Source organism: Pan troglodytes, chromosome 14, assembly GCF_028858775.2.
Source record: "Pan troglodytes isolate AG18354 chromosome 14, NHGRI_mPanTro3-v2.0_pri, whole genome shotgun sequence".
NCBI classification, from domain to species: domain Eukaryota; kingdom Metazoa; phylum Chordata; class Mammalia; order Primates; family Hominidae; genus Pan; species Pan troglodytes.
In genome coordinates this window covers 119,799,797-119,823,155 of record NC_072412.2, presented here as the reverse complement: position 1 = coordinate 119,823,155, position 23,359 = coordinate 119,799,797, and the positions used below count along the sequence as shown (strand labels likewise).

At 46.1% G+C, this 23,359-nt stretch overlaps 1 protein-coding gene and 1 long non-coding RNA gene across 2 annotated transcripts in view; one reads left to right on the top strand and one right to left on the bottom strand.

Annotated features, from left to right (window-relative positions):
- Positions 1-23,359, top strand: part of LOC129136883 (uncharacterized) — a 48,144-nt gene that overhangs the window by 13,797 nt on the left and 10,988 nt on the right. The gene's annotated exons all lie outside the window — the stretch shown is intronic.
- Positions 1,513-22,577, bottom strand: CFAP97D2 (CFAP97 domain containing 2). The gene is made up of 3 exons (XM_009427335.4): positions 22,300-22,577; positions 5,237-5,317; positions 1,513-1,635 (listed from the first exon to the last, which is right to left on the bottom strand). The coding sequence occupies exons 1-3, from the start codon at positions 22,387-22,389 to the stop codon at positions 1,513-1,515; spliced, it is 294 nt and encodes a 97-aa protein (XP_009425610.2). The 5' UTR covers positions 22,390-22,577.

Genomic DNA, 23,359 nt, shown 5'->3' with positions numbered 1-23,359 from the left:
GTGTCATGGGTGTATCATATGACAAACCTATCACATACACTTTGAATATGTGTTTACTGTATGCCAATCACATCTGAATAAAGACATGAAAAATGAAATCAGGAGTGAAAGTCCAATTGTTGGCTCTATAGTTTCTCTCATGTTGATTTGTGCTACTGGCTGACCAGCTAGCTAGATATGTTTATTCCATCAACCAACTGGTCTGCAGTGCTCCAGAAGCAGCTGAGACTCCCCTGAAAATGAACTGTTTCTCTCCAGCATTGTGCATTAACTTGGCAAGTGTCCTTTGTTAAAGAATGGAGTCAACTGAGACATGAAATAGCCAGTTATCAAGCCCCAAACTGATGCATTCTTGAGAAAAATGGTTGACTTTCCCATGGCTTCCATTGAAGCCCTGGAAGCCCACAGTAAATCATCTCTGAGGCAGGTTTGCTCCAGTTGGGCCTTTGAACAAAGCCAGCACACAGGACCATGCAGGGCCCGCCTGAGCTTGGAGCAGCACCTTCCCAGTGGTGCACCCTGCTGGGCCTGCAATCTTCCTGTATCACACACCTCGAGGTACCTGAGGATCAATTATATTTTAATTTATTATGAAATCTGAAACTACTATAAGCTTCTTGGGGATAGGTACAGGCCAAAAGTCTTAAAAGGTTCAAGCACTTCCGGAACAAAAACCCCTTCATTAGAATTAACTATCACAATCACCATCAAAATCTTGGACTTACAGGGAAAGGGCCATGGTGCAACTATGAGGTTACTCTAGGATGTGTAAGATGCAGGGGGCAGAGGTTATTGACCTTAGACAAGAGAGGCTTTTAGGATTCACAGTCAAGCATTTATAAGGTGATTTTAAGGAGTATGAAAGCCTGCTGATATTCATTTTCACAGAGGGCAGAACTCCACTTCTGGGTGAAAAGTGAGGTTATGAAAGAGCAGTACCAGTATCCCAGGCTGGGACCCACACAGGATGCAGGGGTACATGATTTTCGGTGTTTTTTCCAGAAAGATGCTGGACCTAGTGGTCTGCTGACAGAGAAACAAAACCTTTTGCTGCTTTTGGAAACTGACACCTTTGAGAACTGCAGGAGCAGGGCTGGGGTACAGCCTGTGTTCCTCCGCCGCCGAACTGCAACCTTGGCCAAGTTCTGCCACCTCCCAGTGCCTCCGTTTCCTACTGTCCTGTGAGGTGCACAAGAGCCCGAACCACACGGGGTCCTGTGAGGGTTCTCAGTCAAGCGCTTAGCAGGTTCAGAGGAGTGTCTGGCACACGGCCAGCTCACGGCCGCTAACTGTGATTTAGTTGTGGGTTGCGGAAACAGCCTAGGAGTCTCAAGTAAAACTTGGAATCACAATCCGCCAAGGAAAAGGGCACTCCTCAGAGCTGTGGCTGTTTTCGGGAGAGGACAGAAACCCCTCGACTCCCACCCACGGGCAGCTCTTCTGCCCATCCCCAACCCCTTCCCAGCACTCGGGTTTGGTGCTGAGCCCGGTGGGATGGCGGGAGCCGCTCCCTTACCTCCTGTGCTTGGAGTTGTTTTTGCTGTCAGTCTGTCCCCTGGTCCTCATGACAGAGGCCACCTTCTCCAGGAGCAGGCGGTTGTCCCTCTCGATGACGGAGAGCCGTTCCTCCTCCAGCTGGGGACAGAGAAGGAGGCTGGAGGAGCGCCAGCAGATTGCGAGGCTCTTCCTCACGCCCCGTTTCTGTGACTTGAGTGCCTTGGGAGTTTTACGCTGCCTCGTCTCATATCGCCGAGTGCGCCATCACGCCTCAGCGGGGACGGAACACACAGGGCCCCACTGTCACGCCTCAGCAGGGACCGTACGCATGGGGACGCCCCATCACGCCTCAGCGGGGACCGTACGCACGGGGACGCGCCGTCACCCCTCAGTGGGGACCGTAAGCACGGGGACGCGCCGTCACGCCTCAGTGGGGACCGTACGCACGGGGACGCGCCGTCACGCCTCAGTGGGGACCGTAAGCACGGGGACGCGCCGCACGGGGACGCGCCGTCACCCCTCAGCGGGGACCGTACGCACGGGGACGCGCCGTCACCCCTCAGCGGGGACCGTACGCACGGGGACGCGCCGTCACCCCTCAGCGGGGACCGTAAGCACGGGGACGCGCCGTCACGCCTCAGCGGGGACCGTACGCACGGGGACTCGCCGTCACCCCTCAGCGGGGACCGTAAGCACGGGGACGCGCCGTCACCCCTCAGTGGGGACCGTAAGCACGGGGACGCGCCGTCACGCCTCAGTGGGGACCGTACACACGGGGACGCGCCGTCACCCCTCAGTGGGGACCGTACACACGGGGACGCGCCGTCACGCCTCAGTGGGGACCGTACGCACGGGGACGCGCCGTCACCCCTCAGTGGGGACCGTACGCACGGGGACGCGCCGTCACCCCTCAGTGGGGACCGTACACACGGGGACGCGCCGTCACGCCTCAGCGGGGACCGTACGCACGGGGACGCGCCGTCACGCCTCAGTGGGGACCGTAAGCACGGGGACGCGCCGCACGGGGACGCGCCGTCACCCCTCAGCGGGGACCGTACGCACGGGGACGCGCCGTCACCCCTCAGCGGGGACCGTACGCACGGGGACGCGCCGTCACCCCTCAGCGGGGACCGTACGCACGGGGACACGCCGTCACCCCTCAGCGGGGACCGTACACACGGGGACGCGCCGTCACCCCTCAGCGGGGACCGTACGCACGGGGACGCGCCGTCACCCCTCAGCGGGGACCGTACGCACGGGGACGCGCCGTCACGCCTCAGCGGGGACCGTACGCACGGGGACACGCCGTCACCCCTCAGCGGGGACCGTACGCACGGGGACGCGCCGTCACGCCTCAGTGGGGACCGTACACACGGGGACGCGCCGTCACCCCTCAGCGGGGACCGTACACACGGGGACGCGCCGTCACGCCTCAATGGGGACCGTAAGCACGGGGACGCGCCGTCACGCCTCAGCGGGGACCGTACACACGGGGACGCGCCGTCACCCCTCAGCGGGGACCGTACACACGGGGACGCGCCGTCACGCCTCAATGGGGACCGTAAGCACGGGGACGCGCCGTCACCCCTCAGTGGGGACCACCAGCTGCTTTGCCCATGGATTGGAACGCATTGGGTGGAGTAAGTGACAGAGTAACACTGAGGCGAGGCACTATCTTGTAAAATTAGGTGACCCTCCAAAAGTAACATGTGGCGGTGGTGCTAATGAGGAAATCTTTTTTATATTTTAAGAAAGATAGAGATATTTTATTCAGTTATAAGAAGAGAATATTTGAGCCCAGAGGAAAAGAATCTGCCTCTTGTTTTAGGCTTCCAAGCGGTCGGTCTGCAGATATGCTGAAGACTGGTTACTCGGCTTCAGTTCAGCCCATTTTAACACCACTGCTTAACAGGCTCATATAAAGCCCACAGCATTTTGTCCTGGAGGCATTACTTCGAGATAACCATGCAATTCTCACTCACCAAATGAGGTAAACTTCAGGAGGTCAGGAGATCAGACCATCCTGGCCAACATGGTGAAACCCTGTCTCTACTAAAATACAAAAAATTAGCCGGGCGTGGTGGTGCGGGCCTGTAGTCCCAGGTACTGGAGAGGCTGAGGCAGGGGAATCGCTTGAACCCGGGAGGCGGAGGTTGCAGTGAGCCGAGATCATGCCACTGCACACCAGCCAGGCAACAGAGCGAGACTCCGTCTAAAAAACAAAATAAAAAAAGAACAGAAAAAAGAAATAAACAACGCCTGTAATCCCAGCATTTCGGAGGCCGAGGCGGGCAGATCACCTGAAGTCAGGAGTTTGAGACCAGCCTGGCCAACATGGTGAAACCCCATCACTACTAAAAACACAAAAATTAGCCGGGCTTGATGGTGGGTGCGCCTGTAATCCCAGCTACTCCGCAGGCTGAGGCAGGAGAATCACTTGCACCTGGGAGGCAGAGGCTGCAGTGAGCTGAAGTTGTATCACTGGACTCCAGCCTGGGCGACACAGTGAGACTCTATCTCAAAAACAAACAAACCAAAAACCCAACATTCTGAGGTGGTTAAGAAATGGTTTACTGTAAGGGAATGATGCTAGTTATTCTGGAACTGCACTGAATAAATTGTCACTGTGAATCCACTTCCCTTCCCCCCAAGACATGAGGGGTCATGTAAACCACAAATAAAATTCTAAGCCCCCTCCACAACTCCCAGCCAACTGAACCCCTCCTCTTGGCCAAGGGCATTCCTAAGTTAACCTGACAAACTAGTTCAGGCCATGATGGGAAGTGGGGATGGACATGCCTCATTATGCCCTGCTCCCAATGGAATTTAGGCACAACTGACCAGCATTAAGGTTAAAACAGAGACCTTAAAACTGACAAAAAGACTCTTTGTAGCAATAAGATACCAACATGATAGATAGCAGGTGTTAAAAAAATATATAACTATTTTACCCCAAAATATATTTATTTGACATATTTCAAAATGGCCCTGCAAAGCTGTCTCTTGTGGGGAAAATCTACATTCTGTAGAGAATCTCCTTCCTTTCCAGGTCTTCTTCCTGATCCAGGAGAGAATTTACTGAGTCTGGCACCTTTTTAACTCTGATGAGCAATATTTACAGTCTATATCCCCTGAGGCCTGCTACCTGGAGGCTTCATCTGCATGATAAGAATTTTGGTCTCCACAACCCCTTGTCTTAACCTAGACACTCCCTTCTATTGATTCCAGGTCTTTAGATAAATTCTTTCAACCAATTGGCAGTCAGGAAATCTTTGAATCCACCTGTGACCTGGAAGTACCCCTGCTCCCACTCCAAGTTGTCCTGCCTTTCTGGACGAAACCAATGTACACCTTACACGTATTGATTGACGTCTCAAGTCTCCCTAAAATGTATAAAACCAAGCTGTATCTTGACCACCTTGGGAACATGTTCTCAAGGACTTCCTGGGGCTGTGTCACAGGCAGATCCTTAAACTTGGCAAAATAAACTTCTAAATTGATTGAGACCTGTCTCAGATAATTTTTGGTTTATAGTCAGCACAACGACTGGGGAAAGATTTCTGCTCCAATTATCAACCAGCTCCCTCACGGACAGATGGGGCTAATTAATCACCTAGACTGCATTTTGTCTTCGGTGAGTTTATTCCTTACTAACCCTGCCATTTCTATTTTCCTGGGCTTTTAAGCTGGCATTTTCTAGTTAGCTATTACATTAAGTAAGGTAGAAATGAAAGTGTACCTTCAGCCTCTTGAGTTTCAGGTGGAGATGGTGGAACGTCAGCGGGGTGCGGGTGTCTACCAGCGGCTGGGCGCTCTGGACCTGTGGCATGAGGAGGCAGCGTTACCTGGGCGCAGTATTGGAAACAGAGTGAGCTCAGATTGTGCTGCTCTGGGGTCTTTCGTGGCACCAGGGATTCCATGTCAGCACACGGCCTGAAGTTCTGAAAGAGGCTCGTGCTTAGATTTGGAATCCGAGTATCCCCTGGAGGAAGCCAGGCACCCTCAGAAATGAGCCTCTATTGCCCTTTTAAAAGACAGAATTAAGTGGGTGCAGGGTGAGAATTTGTTAAATGCCAACACCTGATGACATTTCTAGTCTGCACTCTATTGCCAAGAGGCTTTTTTTTTTTTGAGTCTCGCTCTGTTGCCCAGGCTGGAGCATAGTGGCGCGATCTTGGCTCACTGCAAGCTCTGTCTGCCGGGTTCATGCCATTCTCCTGCCTCAGCCTCCCGAGTAGCTGGGACTACAGGCGCCCGCCACCATGCCCGGCTAGTTTTTTTTTTTGTAATTTTTAGTAGAGACAGGGTTTCAACGCGTTAGCCAGGATGGTCTTGATCTTCTGACCTTGTGATCCACCTGCCTCGGCCTCCCAAAGTGCTGGGATTACAGGCGTGAGCCACTGCACCCAGCTGCCAGGAGGCCTTTTATACAGTGAGTTATGTCCCTGCATCCACCTCACTTTAATTTCCAAGCTCTCCACCAGTATTTCAGGATGAGCACCTTAGGCATTAGCTGTACAACAATCTCTAAAGTTTCCAATTAGAAAAGGTACAAATAAGGGAAACATTTATATTTAAAATGTGACAGGTTAAATGCATGAGACCTGTTTGTATCACTGCTTGCAATAAAAAGGAATCCCCGCATATTCTAGACATTCCTTTATAGATTGTTAACTAAGGAACCTGCTCACGGATAACCTGAAGGCGACAGCATTGGGGAACTCCCCAGTGGAGGAAGAAACCCCCAGCACACGGAGAAGGATAGCCAGGCTGGGGACTGAACCCACGTGCAATGTGGTGACAGCACAGAGGGTGGAGAAGATGCAGCGAGATGTCAGGAGGTGGAGAAAGGGGCAGATGGAGAGGTGTTCACAGAGCACACTTAGGAGCTGCAACTTGGTCCCCAAAGGAAAGGGAACTATTGAAAATAGAGGCAGAGGAGTGACGTGGTCACATGGTCACTTTTTACAGGCTCCTCTGTCACTACGTGTGAACGAAGAGAAGCCTGAAGGAAGGCAGGGAGGCCAATGCCAAGGCTCCTGTGGTCATCCAGGGAGGAGACCTGGGCCTGCAGCATGCCCAGGGCTGTGGGGCCACTGGGCGGGGAGGTGGCAGGAGCCAGGCCCAGGTGTGGTATACATGTGTGGGGCGGGGGTGAAGGGAAAGGAAGGTATGAAGAATGCCCTCTGCTTTCAGTTTTCATACCAGGTGACACTAAGACAGAGAAGGTGGTGAGTGGGTTTGGGGCATGGACAGGAAATTCTGAGCTAAATATGTTTAATCTAAGATGCCTACACAGAGCTTTCTAGAAGCAAGTTTCTTCAAGCTCCAGATAAAGATTTGAGAACATAACTGTTATTAAAAATGTCACACTAGCTTGCCTGGTGGCAGAACTTGTTGACCAAGGCCTTTTGAACCCCTTAATATTATCTGATGTTGCTTCTCGTTTAATTTAAACATTAGGTACAGGGGGGAAGGGAGTGTTTCCTTACAGCAAAATGCCAGTTGGTAAACGTAGAAGCAGCGGTGTGGTCGAAAAATCACCATTTTGTAACCATCATTGTAAAGATTGGTTTTGGCAAAATCATTAAAGAATGCTCTTGGGGGGAAATGAGTGCCCCCAACAGAGTGCTTATTAGTATAAAAAATGGAGACCCGATCTCCCTTCCACCCTCCTCCCTTCCATGTTTGACTCAGGACTCACGTAAAAAGGCCTATATTGCCACTGGTCGTACATCTTTTACGTCTAATGTACAATTTCCCTGTTTTTCTCCCTGCAATTTGCTATGAGAAATCCAGAGAATTTGTCCTGTAGAGTTTCTGAGTCTGGATTTTGCTGATCACATGCCTGACATTTTCTGTATATTGGCAGTTAGAAATTCAGGTTCATTTTTCTTTTTGCTTGATAAACCACAGGTGGTATCTTGACATTTTATTGGCAGGTACAAATTTTTGCTCGTCTCTACCTTGTGATGTTAGCAGCAGTGAATGATCCTAGATCCATTACTTAATTACGGTTTGAAAAGTGGAGATATTCTAATTCCATCATTCAATCTGTATTTGTTTGCTGGAATACTTCTGTAAAGAAAAGCTTTGCATTGGCAAGAAAGTTACTAGGTTTTCTCTATTTGCCAATTTCAAAATAGTGAGTTGGTTCTTAGTACCTTCCAAAGGTGACTAGTGAGGTGTTTTGTTTTGTTTTTTTAAAAGACATTAGGAAGTAAAATGTTAAAACATATTTGACATGTTTCAGTCTATTGTATTAACTTTGGCAAGGTGCAGTGGTTCACACCTGTAATCCCAGCACTCTGGGAGGCCGAGGCAGATGGATCATCTGAGGTCAGGAGTTCAAGAGCAGCCTGGCCAACATGGTGAAACTTTGTCTCTACAAACACATTTGCCAACTCCTTGACCTTGGACTTCCCAGCCTCCAGCACTGTGAGAAATAAGTTTTTATTGTTTGTACATCACCAGCTTATAGTGTTTTGTTATAGCAGCCCAAACAGTCTAAGATACTGCTATATATAAATATATTCTCCAAAATTTATGTGTTGGAAACTTAATATCCACTGCAACAGTGTTAGAAGGTGAGGCCTGCCTTCCTAAATGGATTAATGTCACTATAAAAAGGGCTTTTGGGAGTGGGGTCTCTCATGCTCTTCTGCTACATGGGGACACAAGAGTCCATCACTTTTTGCCCTTCCACCATCTGCCATATGAGGACACAGCAAGAAGATCCTCACCAGACACCAGCTGCCAGTGCCTTGATTTTGGACTTCCCAGTCTCTGGAACTGTGAGAAATAAAATTCTGTTCTTTATAAATTACCCAGTCTGGGCATTCTGTTATAGCATCACAAATGGACTAATACAGACACTGCTTTTATTGTTTTCTAAATTTTCATATGCAATTAAATCTATCTGAATATTCTATTCTGCCCTAATTATCTTTACTAATTTATTTTTTGTTTTTAGTAGTTTTTCCATTGATTGTTTTGTTTTTTTCCAGATACTTAGGAATTTCATTTACAAATAAAATATCTATTGTAAAATATTTTTATGCCTCTAATGGATTTATCTTGTCTAATTGCATTGACTAACACCTCCAATACAATTTAGAAATTGTAAGAGATAGTAGGCATCCTTGTTTTATCTATTACCATAGAAGGAACACTTTTAGTGTTTTCCTATTAATTAAGATACTGGCTTTGAGGTGAGATATTAATTAGTATTTTATCATGTTAGGGACATATCATTGTAATTTCTATTTTATTGCTTGTTTTTTGGCATAAATGGGTGTTGAATTGTGTCAAAATATTTTCTGCCTCTATGGAACCAATTGTATAATTTTTTCCTCAGCCTATTATTGTGGTAAATTATATTAGTGGCTTTCCTCATATGGAATCACCCTTGCATCTATGGAATTTCCTTGGTTAAGATTATTTAAAGTGTGCTTCAGATTTTGTTTGATATTATTTTATGAATGTTTTTGTCTTTATATTGATATTCATACGTGAGATTGATTTGTGTTTTTTTACTTTTTTGGTGAAGTATTTGTCATGTTTTGGGATCGATGTCTCCTATTTGCTTCATAAATTAGAAAATTTTCTTTCTCCCTGCACTGGAACAATTTAAGGAGGATTGGATTTTCTGATCATCAAATGTTTGGTATAATTTTCTTATGAAACTATAGATAACTGTCTGATAACTGGTCTGTTTGGACTTTCTCTTCAGAAGCCAATTTTGGTAACACAGTCCTTTTATGTTGTGTTTTTGTTTGCGATTTAAAAAAAATTTTAAATGATTTTTTAAAGAGAACTTTTAGGTTCACAACAAAATTGAGAGAAACGTACAGATATTTCCCATATACCCTCTGCATCCACACATGCATAACCTCCCCCATTATCAACATGCCCCTCCAGAGTGGTATGTTTGTTACAATCGATGAACCTACATTGACACATCATAATTACCTAAAACCCATAGTTTACGTTAGGGTTCACTCTTGGTGTCACATATTCTATGAGTCTGGACACATGTACAATAACAGGTATCCGTCACTGCATTATCATACAGCGTATTTTCATGGCCCTAAAAATCCTCTGTGCTCCAGCTCTTCCTTCCTCCCCCCACCCACCCACCCACCCGTATCTTTTTACTGTCTCCATAGTAAACTTTGCCTTTTCCAGAATGTCATAGTGTTAGAATAATATAGTATGCAGTCTTTTAGCATTGGCTCCTTTCAATTAATAATATGCAGTTAAGGTTCTTCCATGTTTTTTCATATTTGATAGCTCATTTCTTTTTAGCATTGAATGATATTCCATTGTCTGGGTGTACCGTGGTTTGTTTATCCATTTACCTACTGAATGACATCTTTTTTACTTCCAAGTTTAGGCAATTATGAATAAAGCTACTATAAACATCCATGTGCAGGTTTTTATGTGGGCAAAAGTTTTCAACTCCAAGGAGCAAAATTGCTGGATTGTATGGTAATAGTATGTTTAGTTTTGTAAGCAACTGCCATTTTGTCTTCCAAAGCAGCTGTATGATTTTGAATTCCCATCAGAAATGAATGAGTTCCTGTTACTCCACATCCTTGACAGTATTTGGTGTTGTCAGTGTTCTGGATTTTGGCCATTATTGTTTTAATTTGCATTTCCCTCATGCATAAGATGTGGGGCATTTTTCATATGCTTATTTGCCACCTATATATTTTCTTTGGTGATGTGTCTGCTAAGGTCTTTGGCCTAATTTTTAAATTGGATTGTTTAGTTTCTTACTGTTGAGTTTTAAGAGTTCTTTATGTATTTTGGAAACAGTCTTTTATCAGACGTATCTTTTGCAAATATTTTCTCCCAGTCTATAGATGTCTCCTGATTCTCCAGACATTGTCTTTCACAGAGCAGAAGCTTTTAATTTTAATGAAGTTCAGCTTGTCAATAATTTCTTTCATAGATCATGCCATAGGCATTGTGTCTAAAAAGCTATTTCTTGCCAGCTCTGCTTGCTGATTTAAAAAAAAAAGTCATTCCCATACTCATGGTCATCTAGGTGTTATATTATTTTCTAGGAGTTTTATACTTTTTTTGCATTTTAAATTTATGTCTATGATCCATTTTGAGTTAAATTTTGTGAAGGCTGTAAGGTCTGTGTCTGGATTCCTCTTCTTCCATGTGGATGTTCTGTTGTCCCAGCACCATTTGTGAAAAGGCTGTCTTTGCTCTACTGTATTGCCTTTGTTGCTGTGTCAAAGATCAGTTGATGATTTGCCTATTCTTTCATTAATACCACACTGTGTTGATGATCATAGCTTTTAATAAGTCTCAAAGTCCATGAGTTTCAGTCCTTCAACTTTGTTCTTTCCCTTCAATATTAAATTGGCTATTCTGGGCCTTTTGCCTCTCCGTATAAACATCAGAATGAGTTTGCTGATATCAACAAAACAACTTGCTGGGATTTTTATTGGGATTGCATTGAATCTATAGATCAAATTGGAAAGAACTAACATTTTGACAATATTGTATCTTCCTATCCATTAACATAAAATATCTCTCCATTTATTTACATTTATCAGAGTTTTGTAGTTTTCTTTATACAGATCTTGCACATATTTTGTTCAATTTATACCTAAGTATTTCACTTTTTGGGTGCTAATATAATTGTTATCATGTTTTTAATCTCAGTTGTCACTTGCTGGTGTATAGGAAAGTGATTGACTTTTGTAGATTAAGCTTATATCCTGCATCCTTGCTATAATTGTTTATTCCTTCCACATGTCTTTTTATTGATTATTTGGTATTTTCTACATAGATGATCATGTCATCTGCCATCAAAGACAGCTTTATTTCCTCCTTCCTAATCACTATATCTTTTATTTCCTTTTCTTGCCTTATTGCAGTATCTAACATTTTCAGTACAATGTTACGATGTTTAAAAGGAGTGGTGAGAGGAGTGGTGAGTGCCTTGTTCCCGATCTTAGTGAGAAAGCTTCAAGTTTCTCAGTATTAAGTATGATGTTAGGTAGAGGTTGTTTTTCAGATATTCCTTTTTTTTTTTAAGACGGGGCCTCCCTCTGTCTTCCAGGTCGGAGTGCAGTGATGCAATCATAGCTCACTGTAATCTCAAACTCCTGAGCTCAAGTGATCCTCCCATCTCCACTTCCCAAGTAGCTAGGATGGCAAACATGAGCCACCGCCCAGCTAATTTTAAAAATTCTTTTGTAAAGATGGGGTCTTGCTATGTTGCTCAAGCTGTTCTCAAACTCCTGGGCTCAAGTGATCCTCCCTCTTCAGCCACCCAAAGTGTTCTGATTACAGGGCGAGCCACCATGCCCAGCCTGGAGATATTCTTTATCAAGTTGAGAAAGTTTTCCTCAACTTCTAGTTTCCTTTATTCTTGGTTTGTTGGGATTTAAAAAATCATGAATGAATGTTGGATTTTGTTAAATGCTTTCTCTGCATCTACTGATATGACCATGTGATTTTTCTTTTTTTAGCCCATCAATGTGATTAATTACATTGATTGATTTTTGAATGATGAGCCAGCCTTGCATACCTGGAATGAATCCCACTTGGTCATGGCATATAATTCTTTTTATACACTTTTAATCTAATTTGCTAAGTTTTGCTGTGGATTTTTGCATCAATGTTCATGAGAGATATTGGTTTACTGTTTTCTTGTAATGTCTTTGGTTTTGGTTATAAGGTAGTGCTGCTTCACATAATACGTACAGGAGGTATTCCCACTGCTTCAGTCCTCTGAAAGCGATTGTAGAGAATAGGTAAAATTTCTTCCTTAAATGTTTAATAGAATTTGCCAATGAACCCATCTGGGCCCAGTGTTCTGTTTTGGAAGTTTAATTATTGATTCAATTTCTTGAATAGATATGGGTCTATTCAGATTGCCTATTTCATTTTGTGTGAATTTTGGCAGATTGAACCTTTGAAGAAATTGGCCCTTTTCATTTAGGTTATCAAATTTGTGGGCATAAATCTGTTCATAGTATCCCTTTATTATCCTTTTAATATCCTAGGGATTGTAGTGATGCTCCTTTTTTCCTTTCTTGATGATCATAGCTTTTTAATATTAGTAATATTATTACTAATATAGTTATATTATAACATAGTTATTATAGTTATATTATTACATATATACTAGTAATATAAGTAATAATATTACTAATAATAGCAAAATATTAGTAATTTGCCTCCTCCTTCTTTTTTCTTAGTTAGCCTGGCTACAGGCTTATTGATTTTACTGATTTTTTTTCCCAAAGAATTATCTTTTAAAGAACCAAGTTTTATTGATTTTTCTCTATTGAGTTCCTATTTTCAATTTCATTGACTTCTGCTGTAATTTTTATTATTTCTTTACTTCTAACTTTGGGTTTAATTTGTTTTTCTTTTTTTGAGTTTCTTTTTTTTTTTTTTTTGAGATTGAGTCTCGCTCTGTCACCCAGGCTGGAGTGCAGTGGCGCAATCTCGGCTCACTGCAAGTTCCTCCTCCGGGGTTCACGCCATTCTCCTGCCTCAGCCTCCCAAGCAGCTGGGACTACAGGCACCTACCACCACACCCGTCTAATTTTTTGTATGTTTAGTGGAGACGGGATTTCACCATGTTAGCCAGGATGGTCTCGATCTCCTGACCTCATGATCCGCCTGCCTCGGCCTCATAAAGGGCTGGGATTACAGGCATGAGCCACTGCACCTGGCCTCTTTTTTTGAGTTTCTTAAAGCAAAAACTTAGATTATTGATTTTAGATCTTTCTTCTTTTCTAATATATGCATTCAATGCCCTAAATTTCCCTTGAAGCACAGCTTTCACTGCATCCCACAAATTATGGTAAGTTGTGTTTCCATTTTCATTTAGTTCAGAATATTTTTAAATGTCTCTTGAAATTTCTTCTTTGACCTACGTGATTTTTTTTTTTTTTTTTTTGAGACAGGGTCTCACTCTGTCACCCAGGCTGGAGTGCAGTGGCATGATCATAGCCAAAACTTCTCAGCTCACGTGATCTACTGCCTCAGCCTCCCTAATAGGTGGGACCTCAGGCATGCACTACCATGCCTGGTTAATTAAACTTTTTTTTTTTTGTAGAGATGGTGTCTTGCTATGTTGCCCAGGCTGGTCTCAAGCTCCTGGGCTCAAGTGATCCTCCTGCCTTGGCCTCCCAAATTGTTGGGATTACAGGCGTGAGCTACTGCACCCAGCCCCCATTGTTGTTGTTTAATATTCACATGTTTTGGGATCTTCCAGTTATATTTGTTATTGACTTCTAGTTTAATTCCACTGTGGTCCAAGAGTAGATATTGTATTATTTCTATTCTTCTAAATTTGCTAATATGTGTTTCGTGGCCCAGAAGATGATCCATGATCTATCTTGGTGAACATTCCATGTGAGCTTGAGAAGAATGAGTATTATCCTGTTGCTGGATGAATTGGATGATAGATATCAATTATATCTAGTTGATTGATGATGACGTTGAGTTCAACTATGTCCTTACTGATTTTCTGCTTGTTCGATCTGCACATTTCTGACAGGGGGTGTTGAAGTCTCCAACTGTGATAAGGGGATTCATCTATTTTTTCTTGTAGTATCTCAAGTAGTTTGATATTCTATTGTTAGGTGCTTGCACATTAAGGATTATTATGCCTTTTTGGAGAATCGACCCCATTTTATCATTCCCTTTAACTTTCCTTGTTTTGAAGTCTGCTCTGTCTAAAATTAATATAGTTACTCCAGCTTTCTTTTGATTTGTGTTGACATGGTATATTTTTTTCAATCATTTACTTTTAAGCTATATGTCTTTATACTTAAAGTGGTTTCTTGCGGACAACATATAGTTGGGCCTTTTTTTTTAATCTACTCTGACAAAGTGATTAATATAGTTGGATAAATAGCTATCATATTTGTTACTATTTTGTTTGTTACTCTTGATATTTGTTATTTTTGTCTTTTCTGCCTTTTGTGGTTTTAATTGAGCATTTTATATGATTCCATTTTCTCTCCCTTCTTAGTTTATCAGTCATACTTCTTTCATTACATTTTTAATGGCTGCCCTAGGATTTGCAATATGTACTTACAAATAACTCAAGTCCACTTTCAAATAACACTATATTGCTTAACAGGTAGTGTGAGTAACTTATATTACAAAATAATCTGAATACCTCTCTCCTGTTCCTTATCATTGGTGTTGTTATGGGAATCTTGAGGGTGTTGCCTTTCTGGCTGGAAACCTCTGTGGCTGGTGGCACCTTTGCCGAATTTTGCTCGGGCCCCCTGGGCCCACTTGGACTGGAAGGCTGTGCTCAGCTCATGCTACTGGCCTGGATCCCATCCCTCTGAAGAGACTGGAGTGGAGTGGCGAGGGGTGTGTGAGTGAGTGAGTGTGGGGTCCAGTCACTGCACAGCCAGTCATGCCAGCTGCTGCAGTGAGATGGGCAGCTCCAGGTGCCAGCATGGGTGCTGGCTCACTGCGAGGCTGTGCCTGGACCAGGCGTACTGCAAGAAGCTTCCATAGTTGGCACTGGGGAATGCAGTGGTGCCCAGAAGCTTGGAGGCTCCAGGAACTGCAGGGCCCCAAAGTGGGAGTCACAGCCCTGGCTCAGGGAGCTCCCAGGTCTGGGCCCCCGCAAGAGCCTCAGCTCTTTTCTCCTTCTCTCTTTTCTCCTCTTCACCCACAGCATGGTGAACAAGGGGCATGTTTCAGCCCTGCTTGTGTTGCAGCTCTTTTAGCCCCACCACTTGATGGGTCCCAAGTTCTTGTCCTGCATCCAGGAAGAATGAGGTACGCAGACAAGTGGAGGGTAAGCAAGACAAAGAGGAGCTTTACTGAACAATAGAACAGCTCAGAGGAGACCCACAGTGGGCAGCTCCTCTCCATAGCCACGGTGTCCTGACAAATGTTCAGCTCTCAGTAGAGAGGGTAGCTCCTCCCTGAAGCTGGTTGTCCTGACATCTCAGCTCTCAGCAGAGAGGAGACCTTGGGGTGTGCAGCTCCCCTCTGTAGCTGGTCATCCTGTCCTTTCTTCAGCTCTCAGCAGAGAGGGTAGCTCCTCCCTGCAGCTGTCAGCCCATCATCTCCCCATCATATCTCCATCCTCTGCTAGAGTCTGGCTGAGTCCAGGGTTTTTATGGGCCTCAGTGTGGAGGAAATGCATGCTGATTGGTCCATGGGTGGCCATGGGCAGACCCAGGGAAAAGCACCACAAGTTCCCTCTCTGGCTTGCAGGACTGGCAGCTGGACCCCCAGGCTTCAGGCCCTCCCCAGCTTGAAGATGGGGCTTCACCAGGAACCTGACCCCTTCTGCCCAGGAGTCCGTCTGCCTCCTGTTGCTGTTCATGGCACACAGGCTGTTCATGCCAAGAGGCACGCAGGCCAGCACTGTGCTGTCCTCTGCATCCCCCTCAGCCTCCCTCCTGCGCTTGTCAGTGCCCAAATCTGGAGGGGGCCGAGGTGGCAAGGGGCTGGCATGTCACTTCTGCCCTAAGTGTGGGCACACCCAGCCGGGCTGTGACAGTGCCTGGGCTTGTCCCCAACTTTTCTGCAAGATCAGAGCTGGTGCCAACAGTGGGGAGAAGCCAGGCAGTGGGAGCAGGGACTTCTGAGCCTGCGGGGAGACAGGGGGCCTTCCTGGGCTCCTGAGAGTGCAGAGCCACACACATGCCTGGGTCCGCAGCCATGGCCAGGTGGCTGCAGCTGCACCCAGGGAGCTCCTGACATGCCAACTCAGAAGGGGTGGGGCTCCCACTCATTCCTGGCTCCCACAGGCTCCGTGGAGTGTGCAGCCCTGGCCATGCCTCCTCACAGCCGGGGTGGGGATTCCAGGTCCCCACTGGGCCCCTCTCTGCCTGCTCCTGTGTGCCCAACTGCACTGCTCTCCCGTCAGCAGGCAGCTCGGCCTGGCTCCATCACAGCGGCTCTTAGGGTGACAGGTTCCAGGGGGCTCCCAGGGGTAGGCTCCGGGTACTGTTCACCTCTTTCCTGTGCCCTCCCTGCATCAGCAGGCAAGAGTGGTGACATGGGGCCAGAGTCTGCAGTGGTGGAGGCCCTGGGCCTGGGAGCAGGTCCTGCCTGGCCACACAAGGGTTGGGGCAGCACAGTTGGCTGCCTTGGGGATGTGGGACACAGAGGTCCCACCACTGTTACTGCCACTCCTGCAGCTGCTTCCACCACCACCACCCATGCACCACCCCCACCCACTGCAACTGACATGATGACAGTGGCTGCTTATTCGTTTCACTTATATTAATATAAAAGCAGGTGTACGTGTATCACAGATAGAGATATGCCCATAAGTATACACAGTCTAACACCATGCAGTAATTATGGTTTTGAACAAACTTTTATCTGTTAGATCAACTAAGAATAATAAAAATAAGAGTTTTTATTTTACTGTTGCTTATTCCTGCTCTGATGGTTTCCTTTCTTTATGTGGATCTGTTACTGACCTACACCATTTTTGTTCTCTCTAAAGAATTTCTTCTGCTATTTCTTCCAAGGCAGGTCAACTGACAGATTTCCTCAATTTTTGTTTGAGAAAATGTTTATTTCTTCTTCACTTGTGACAGATAATTTCTCAGGGTACAGAATTCTAGGGTCTTGCTTCCCTTCGTCTGGACACTTCACATGTCTCCCTACACTTTTTCCTGGTTACCGGCTGGAGGAGGTGAGCGTGTCATTCTCATCTTCGTTCCTCTGTTGGAGTCTTGTTCCTCTGGCTTCTTTCAGGATGTTTTCTCTATCTCTGATTTTCTGTAGTTTGAACATGATATGCCTAGGTGTAGTTTCCTGGGCATTTATCCTTTTTGGCATTCTTTGAACCTCTTGGATCTGTGGCTTGGTGTCTGACATTAACGTGGTGGAAATTCTCGTTCATTATTGCTTCAAATATTTCTTCTGTTCCTTTCTCCCTTTCTTCTCCTGGTATTCTCATTACAAGTAAGTTACACCTTTGTTATTGTCCCACAGTCCTTGGATAGCCTTTTCTGCTTTATTCAGACTTCGTTCTCTTTGCTTTTTAGTTTGTTCCTTGTTTGGCTGTTTGGCTGGTTTTTCTGAGACAGGGTCTCATTTTGTTGCCCAGACTGGAATGCAGTGGAGTGATCGTGGCTCCCTGCAGCCTCAAACTCCTGGGCTCAAGTGATCCTCCTGTCTCAGCCTCCCAAGTAGCTGGGATTACGTGTATATACTACCATGCCCAGCTAACGTTTAAATTTTACTGTAAAGACAAGGTGTCTCGCTATGTTGTCAGGGCTAGTCTCAAACTCCTGGGCTCAAGCAATCCTCCTGCCTTGGCCTCCCAAAGTGCTGGGATTACAGGCATGAGCCACTGTATCCAGCATGCTTTTCAGTTTTGAAGGTTGCTATGCCTCGAATGTTTGTGTCCCTCCATTGTTCATGTGGAAACTTAATCCCCACTGTGGTGGTAATAAGAGGTGGGGCCTTCAGGGAAGTGACTAAGTCATGAGGGCTCTGCTCTTGTGAATAGGACTAATGCCCTCATATTAATAAAAGAGGCTTTAGAGAGCTGCCTGGGCCTTCCATCTCTTATGCCATGTAAAGACACAGCCGTTCATCCCTTTTGTCCCCTTCACCATATGAGGATGCAGCAACAAGGAGCAATCTTGGAAGCAGAGCGTGACCTCATCAGACACCAAATCTGCTGGTACCTTAACCTTGGATTTCTCAGCCTGTTGAACTGTGAGAAGTGAATTCTGTTGTTTATAAATGACAATCTTTGGCCGGGTGTGGTGGCTCACACCTGTAATCCTAGCACTTTGGGAGGTCGAGGCAGGCTAATCACCTGAGGTCAGAAGTTTGAGACCAGCCTGGCCAACATGGTGAAACCCTATCTCCACTAAAAATACAAAAAATTAGCCAGGCATGGTGGCGCGTGCCTGTAATCACAGCTACTTGGGAGGCTGAGGCAGGAGAATCGCTGGAACCCAGGAGGCAGAGGTTGCAGTGAGCCAAGATCACACCACTGCACTCCTGCCTGGGTGACAGAGCGAGACTGTCTCAAAATAAATAAATAAATAAATAATGACAATCTGTGATATCTTGTTGTAGTGGCAGAAATGGACTGAGACAGGGGTTTTAATTGATACATCCTAAAGCTCAGGGATTCTTTCCTCAGGAATGCCAGTCTACTAACAAGCCCATCCAAGAGAAGTCCAGGTAGCACAGGGAAGAGGAAAAAGGAGTTTCTGGAGATGGCAGTGTCTGGAGGTAGCAGTGAGTGCAAGGCTGGAGTTGACACCGTGGGCATTGTAGGGAAAAGAAAGAGAGATCAGACTGTTACCGTGTCTATGTAGAAAGGGAAGACATAAGAGACTCCATTTTGAAAAAGACCTGTACTTTGAATAATTGCTTTGCTGAGATGTTGTCAATTTTTAGCTTTGCCCCAGCCACTTTGACCTAACCACTTTGATCCAATCTGGAGCTCACAAAAACACGTGTTGTATGAAATCAAGGTTTAAGGGATCTAGGGCTGTGCAGGACGTGCCTTGTTAACAAAATGTTTACCAGCAGTATACTTGGTAAAAGTCATTGCCATCCTCTAGTCTCAATAAACCAGGGGCACAATGCACTGCGGAAAGCCGCAGGGACCTCTGCCCTTGAAAGCGGGGTATTGTCCAAGGTTTCTCCCCATGTGATAGTCTGAAATATAGCCTCATGGGATGAGAAAGACCTGACTGTCCCCCAGCCCGACACCCGTAAAGGGTCTGTGCTGAGGTGGATTAGTAAAAGAGGAAAGCCTCTTGCAGCTGAGATAGAGGAAGGCCACTATCTCCTGCTTGCCCCTGGGAACTGAATGTCTCGGTATAAAACCCGATTGTACATTTGTTCAATTCTGAGATAGGAGAAAAACTGCCCTATGGCGGGAGGCGAGACATGTTTGCAGTAATGCTGCCTTGTTCTTCTTTACTCCACTGAGATGTTTGGGTGGAGAGAAACATAAATCTGGCCTACGTGCACATCCAGGCATAGTACCTTCCCTTGAACTTAATTACGACATAGATTCTTTTGCTCACGTTTTTTGCTGACCTTCTCCTTATTTTCACCCTGCCCTCCTACTACATTCCTTTTTGCTGAAATAATGAAAATCATAATCAATAAAAACTGAGGGAACTCAGAGGCTGGTGCCGGTGCAGGTCCTTGGTGTGCTGAGCGCCGGTCCCCTGGACCCACTGTTGTATCTTTACACTTTGTCTCTGTGTCTTATTTCTTTTCTCAGTCTCTCATCCCACCCGACTAGAAATACCCACAAGTGTGGAGGGGCAGGCCACCCCTTCAGGCATGGCCAGCCTGGCTGAGGGGTCAGGTGCGTTGGGGAGCGCTGGGGGCAGGGGCCACTGAGGCTCTGAGGGGGAAGGCTGGGCTGAGGATGAGGCCCCTATTCTAGGAGGGCAGTCATCAGGGGACTGGGGTGCACTGTTCTCCCACAGGTCTTTCTTCTCCTCTTATTTTATCTCCTCTTATTCTACCAAGGTCCTTTACAGTTTCAGAGATTTTCAGCCAAGCAATAAAAAACTAAGTTATTCAAAGAGCTGATCCTCTCCACTCTTAATTTGGGAGAAACATTGTTTGCATTCAAGTTTTAGTGCCAGTTGGAGAACTGTGGAGTGTTAGAGGGGTCCTGCTCATGTAGCTGCTTCCAGCCCCTGCTGCTCCTCACCCTTCTGCTGTAGCTTGCCCTTCTCCTCATTCAGTGGGGCCTGTAGCATCAGGGCCCATCTTGCTCTTCTCCCATTTCTTTGTCCTAAATGAGCCCTACCCCCGTGGGACAGCTCTGCCAGCTGCCTTAACCTCCTTTGCCAGGTCTCACGTCCTACCCTCACGCCCCTCAGCATACCCCTGCCAGGACACCCAGGCATCATCACCACCTGTGTCTGCCCCTGCTGGGAAGCTGTGCTTTCAGTTGCCCTGTTCTTCACCACAACCTCCTTTTCATCACTTGGTCAGCTGTGCCCAACAGCAGTTCCTTGACGATATGTGACTTCCAGTTTCTCTCTTTCTGGACGGGTTCTCTGTCTTCACTTCATCCCCTCCAGGTCAGACACCCAGTCCCTCTCTTCAACACTTTCGTGCCAGAATCATAGGTTCCCGGCCCATGCCCCTTGCTGCTACTCGGGGGCCACACTGGGGTGTTCCAATGACTCCATCCTTGGACGCAGTACCTGTAGGTTTCCGACGTCACAGAGCTGCTAAGCTAGCTTATGCCCCCTGGGGCCTCATGGCTCCAGTCAACCTACCAAAGTTCACTATTCAATCATCTCTGCACCTCCCATGACAACAATTTCAACCTTCTTTACCTTACAGTTTCTCAGGTACAGAGCCTGGTTACTTACTTAGGCTGCAGGATTACTGACCAGCTACCTCATGCAGGAGGTATTCTAGTCCCCGGGATACAAAAGTGAACAAGAAAACACCCATGGGGTTTCTATCCTGTAGTATTACTGTAATGCTAACTGATTCATATGTGCTATTGCCTTACCCACTCCTTTCCATGTTTCCCTACTGACAACGGTTGACCAAGTGCTCACTCCACACTCTACGTGCAGAGAACATCGTGGTGGGCAGGACGTGGTCAGCACTGAGTGGGGAAAACAACACAAGTAATGAACATGCCCATCAATCACGTGGCAACAGGAGGTAGCAGGCCCAGGAACCAGAGAGCAGCAGAGGGGACAGAGAAGACTTCAGGGAGGTGATATTGGAACCGGAGTGCCAGGAAGGAAGTGAGGTTGAGCTGGGGAAGGAGCCGGGAAGAGTTCCCAGTGGGGACCTCAAAGGAGACAGCAGGTGCAGAGGCCTGACGTGGGGTGGGGGCTGGGTGCTATGGCGCCTTGCAATGAGTGTGACCTGCAGCCCAGGCCACACAATGTCACTTGCAACCCTAGGAGGAAGAGAAATGCTTGACCTGCAGTTCACTCCTTGGGGTAGTCACTTAAGATCATTACAGGACAGTGTCTCCATTCCCAGAAACAGAAACCCAAACTTCTCCTTCTTAAGAGTATTTCCAGCCTGATCAACACACACGTGGAGACATGATACATGGAACATCGTTCTCTGACGCTCCACTGAGGTGTGGGCAGAAGACTGTGGGAGGCCACCTCAGATCTGCATGGCGATGCCCTCAAACAATTGTCCACATTTGCATCCAATAAATGGAAATAATAACATATCTTCTAATGGGGACAAGGGTTGGCTTTTAGTCCCCCTTGGAGTCCACTGTTTTGATAGAGAAAAGGATGCCGGGCCGGGCACGGTGGCTCATGCCTGTAATCCCAGCACTTTGGGAGGCTGAGGCGGGTGGATCACCTGAAATCAGGAGTTCAAGACTAGCCTGACCAACATGGCAACACCCCTATGGCAACATCCCTCTCAAAAACAAACAAAAACAAAAACAAAAACAAAAACAAAAAAACAGAAAGAAAGAAAAAGAAAAGGATGCTTCTGGTGTTTTTGTCTTAAGATGCTTTCAAGTCACTTAGGAAAAATTAAGTACTTCTTAAATATATGCTGTGATTAGAAATAGGATGGCCCTAAAACATGGCACATGAAAGCTGTCATCTCAAAAAAAAAAAAAAAAAGAAAGAAAGCCGTCAACTATTTAATGAGATTTTTATTGTATGGCAACATAGATGATGAATCTTGTTAGGAAATGTCATTTCAACCATGCTGTCTCCAAAAAGAAAATCACCTCCAGGACTCCAGGGAAAGCAGAGGCATTTCGTGGGCGCTGCTTGGTGCCCGCCCGCTGAGCTGTCAGGGCTGGATTGGGGACTTTCCTACCTTTCTCCTGTGGTCCTGATAGGCTTTCTCCCTTGCATGCCACAGGTACTCACTGGCACAGGGAAAGGTCAGCCGGGGGGCTCCGTGCATCTCAGCAACAAAATCGTCTTGCTCCTTCCAGACAGAGGAGCAGCTGGGGCCTGGTGCAGACCTGGAGACGCTGTGTTTGCAGGGTCATGTGACAGTTGTCATGGCGTCCAAGGAGGGGGAAGAACGGGAGCCAGAAGACAGTCTGGGATTCTCAAACAACACGCGAAGAATAATGGTGAAGAGTGGGATCTTCTGCTCCACTGGGGTGTTTTTTTTTTTTTCAGGAGATCTTGGATAGTTTAGTGTTGCCACTTTGATGCCACTCCTCAGCTACGGAGGAAGGAGATAATCACACATAAGATCTGAGAAATTCTCCAACTAACCTTCCTCCTGCCCACCCTTCCTTTGCTCCTTGCTGTCTTCCTCTCCCCTACCTTCTCTTTCTTCTCCTGCCCTTCCTCCCAACCTCTCCCGCTCTCCAGTTCTTTCCTTTCTTAATTAGTACCTTTCTTTCTGCTTTCCTTATCTCCTTTCTCTTCTTTCTTGAATAATTTATATAATTCGGACAATTCCAAAATATTTGTTTGAAGGTTAGGCAGCAGATCTTCCCTAATTTTTCTGATTGACTTGAAGACGAGTTATGCAAAGGCTTAGCTGTTTTAAGCCACCCTCTCTCCACTGCTCTAATCAGGTCGGGATGGGTTTTTCCTGAGACGAATGGAGTGAACATGGCGCTAGGACAGCTGTCGGTCGTTTCATCTTCGTTGAAGCCACGTGAGCAATGTTGGCGACCACACAGCAGAGGATTTGGTTAATGAGAAAATAGCATCATCATTTTCATGTCAGAGCTGTGGTCTTCATTACACTACAGCTCTCATCACACGAGACTCCAGTGCAGAATCCATGGATGGGAACTCATTGTTCAGCTGTGCATATGTGAGGAGCAGAAACAGGGCATTTCATGAGAAATTTGCTCTGAATATTAGCAGGATGTAGCGGCTGCCAGTCTGAAAGAAAGAATCAGATCTGG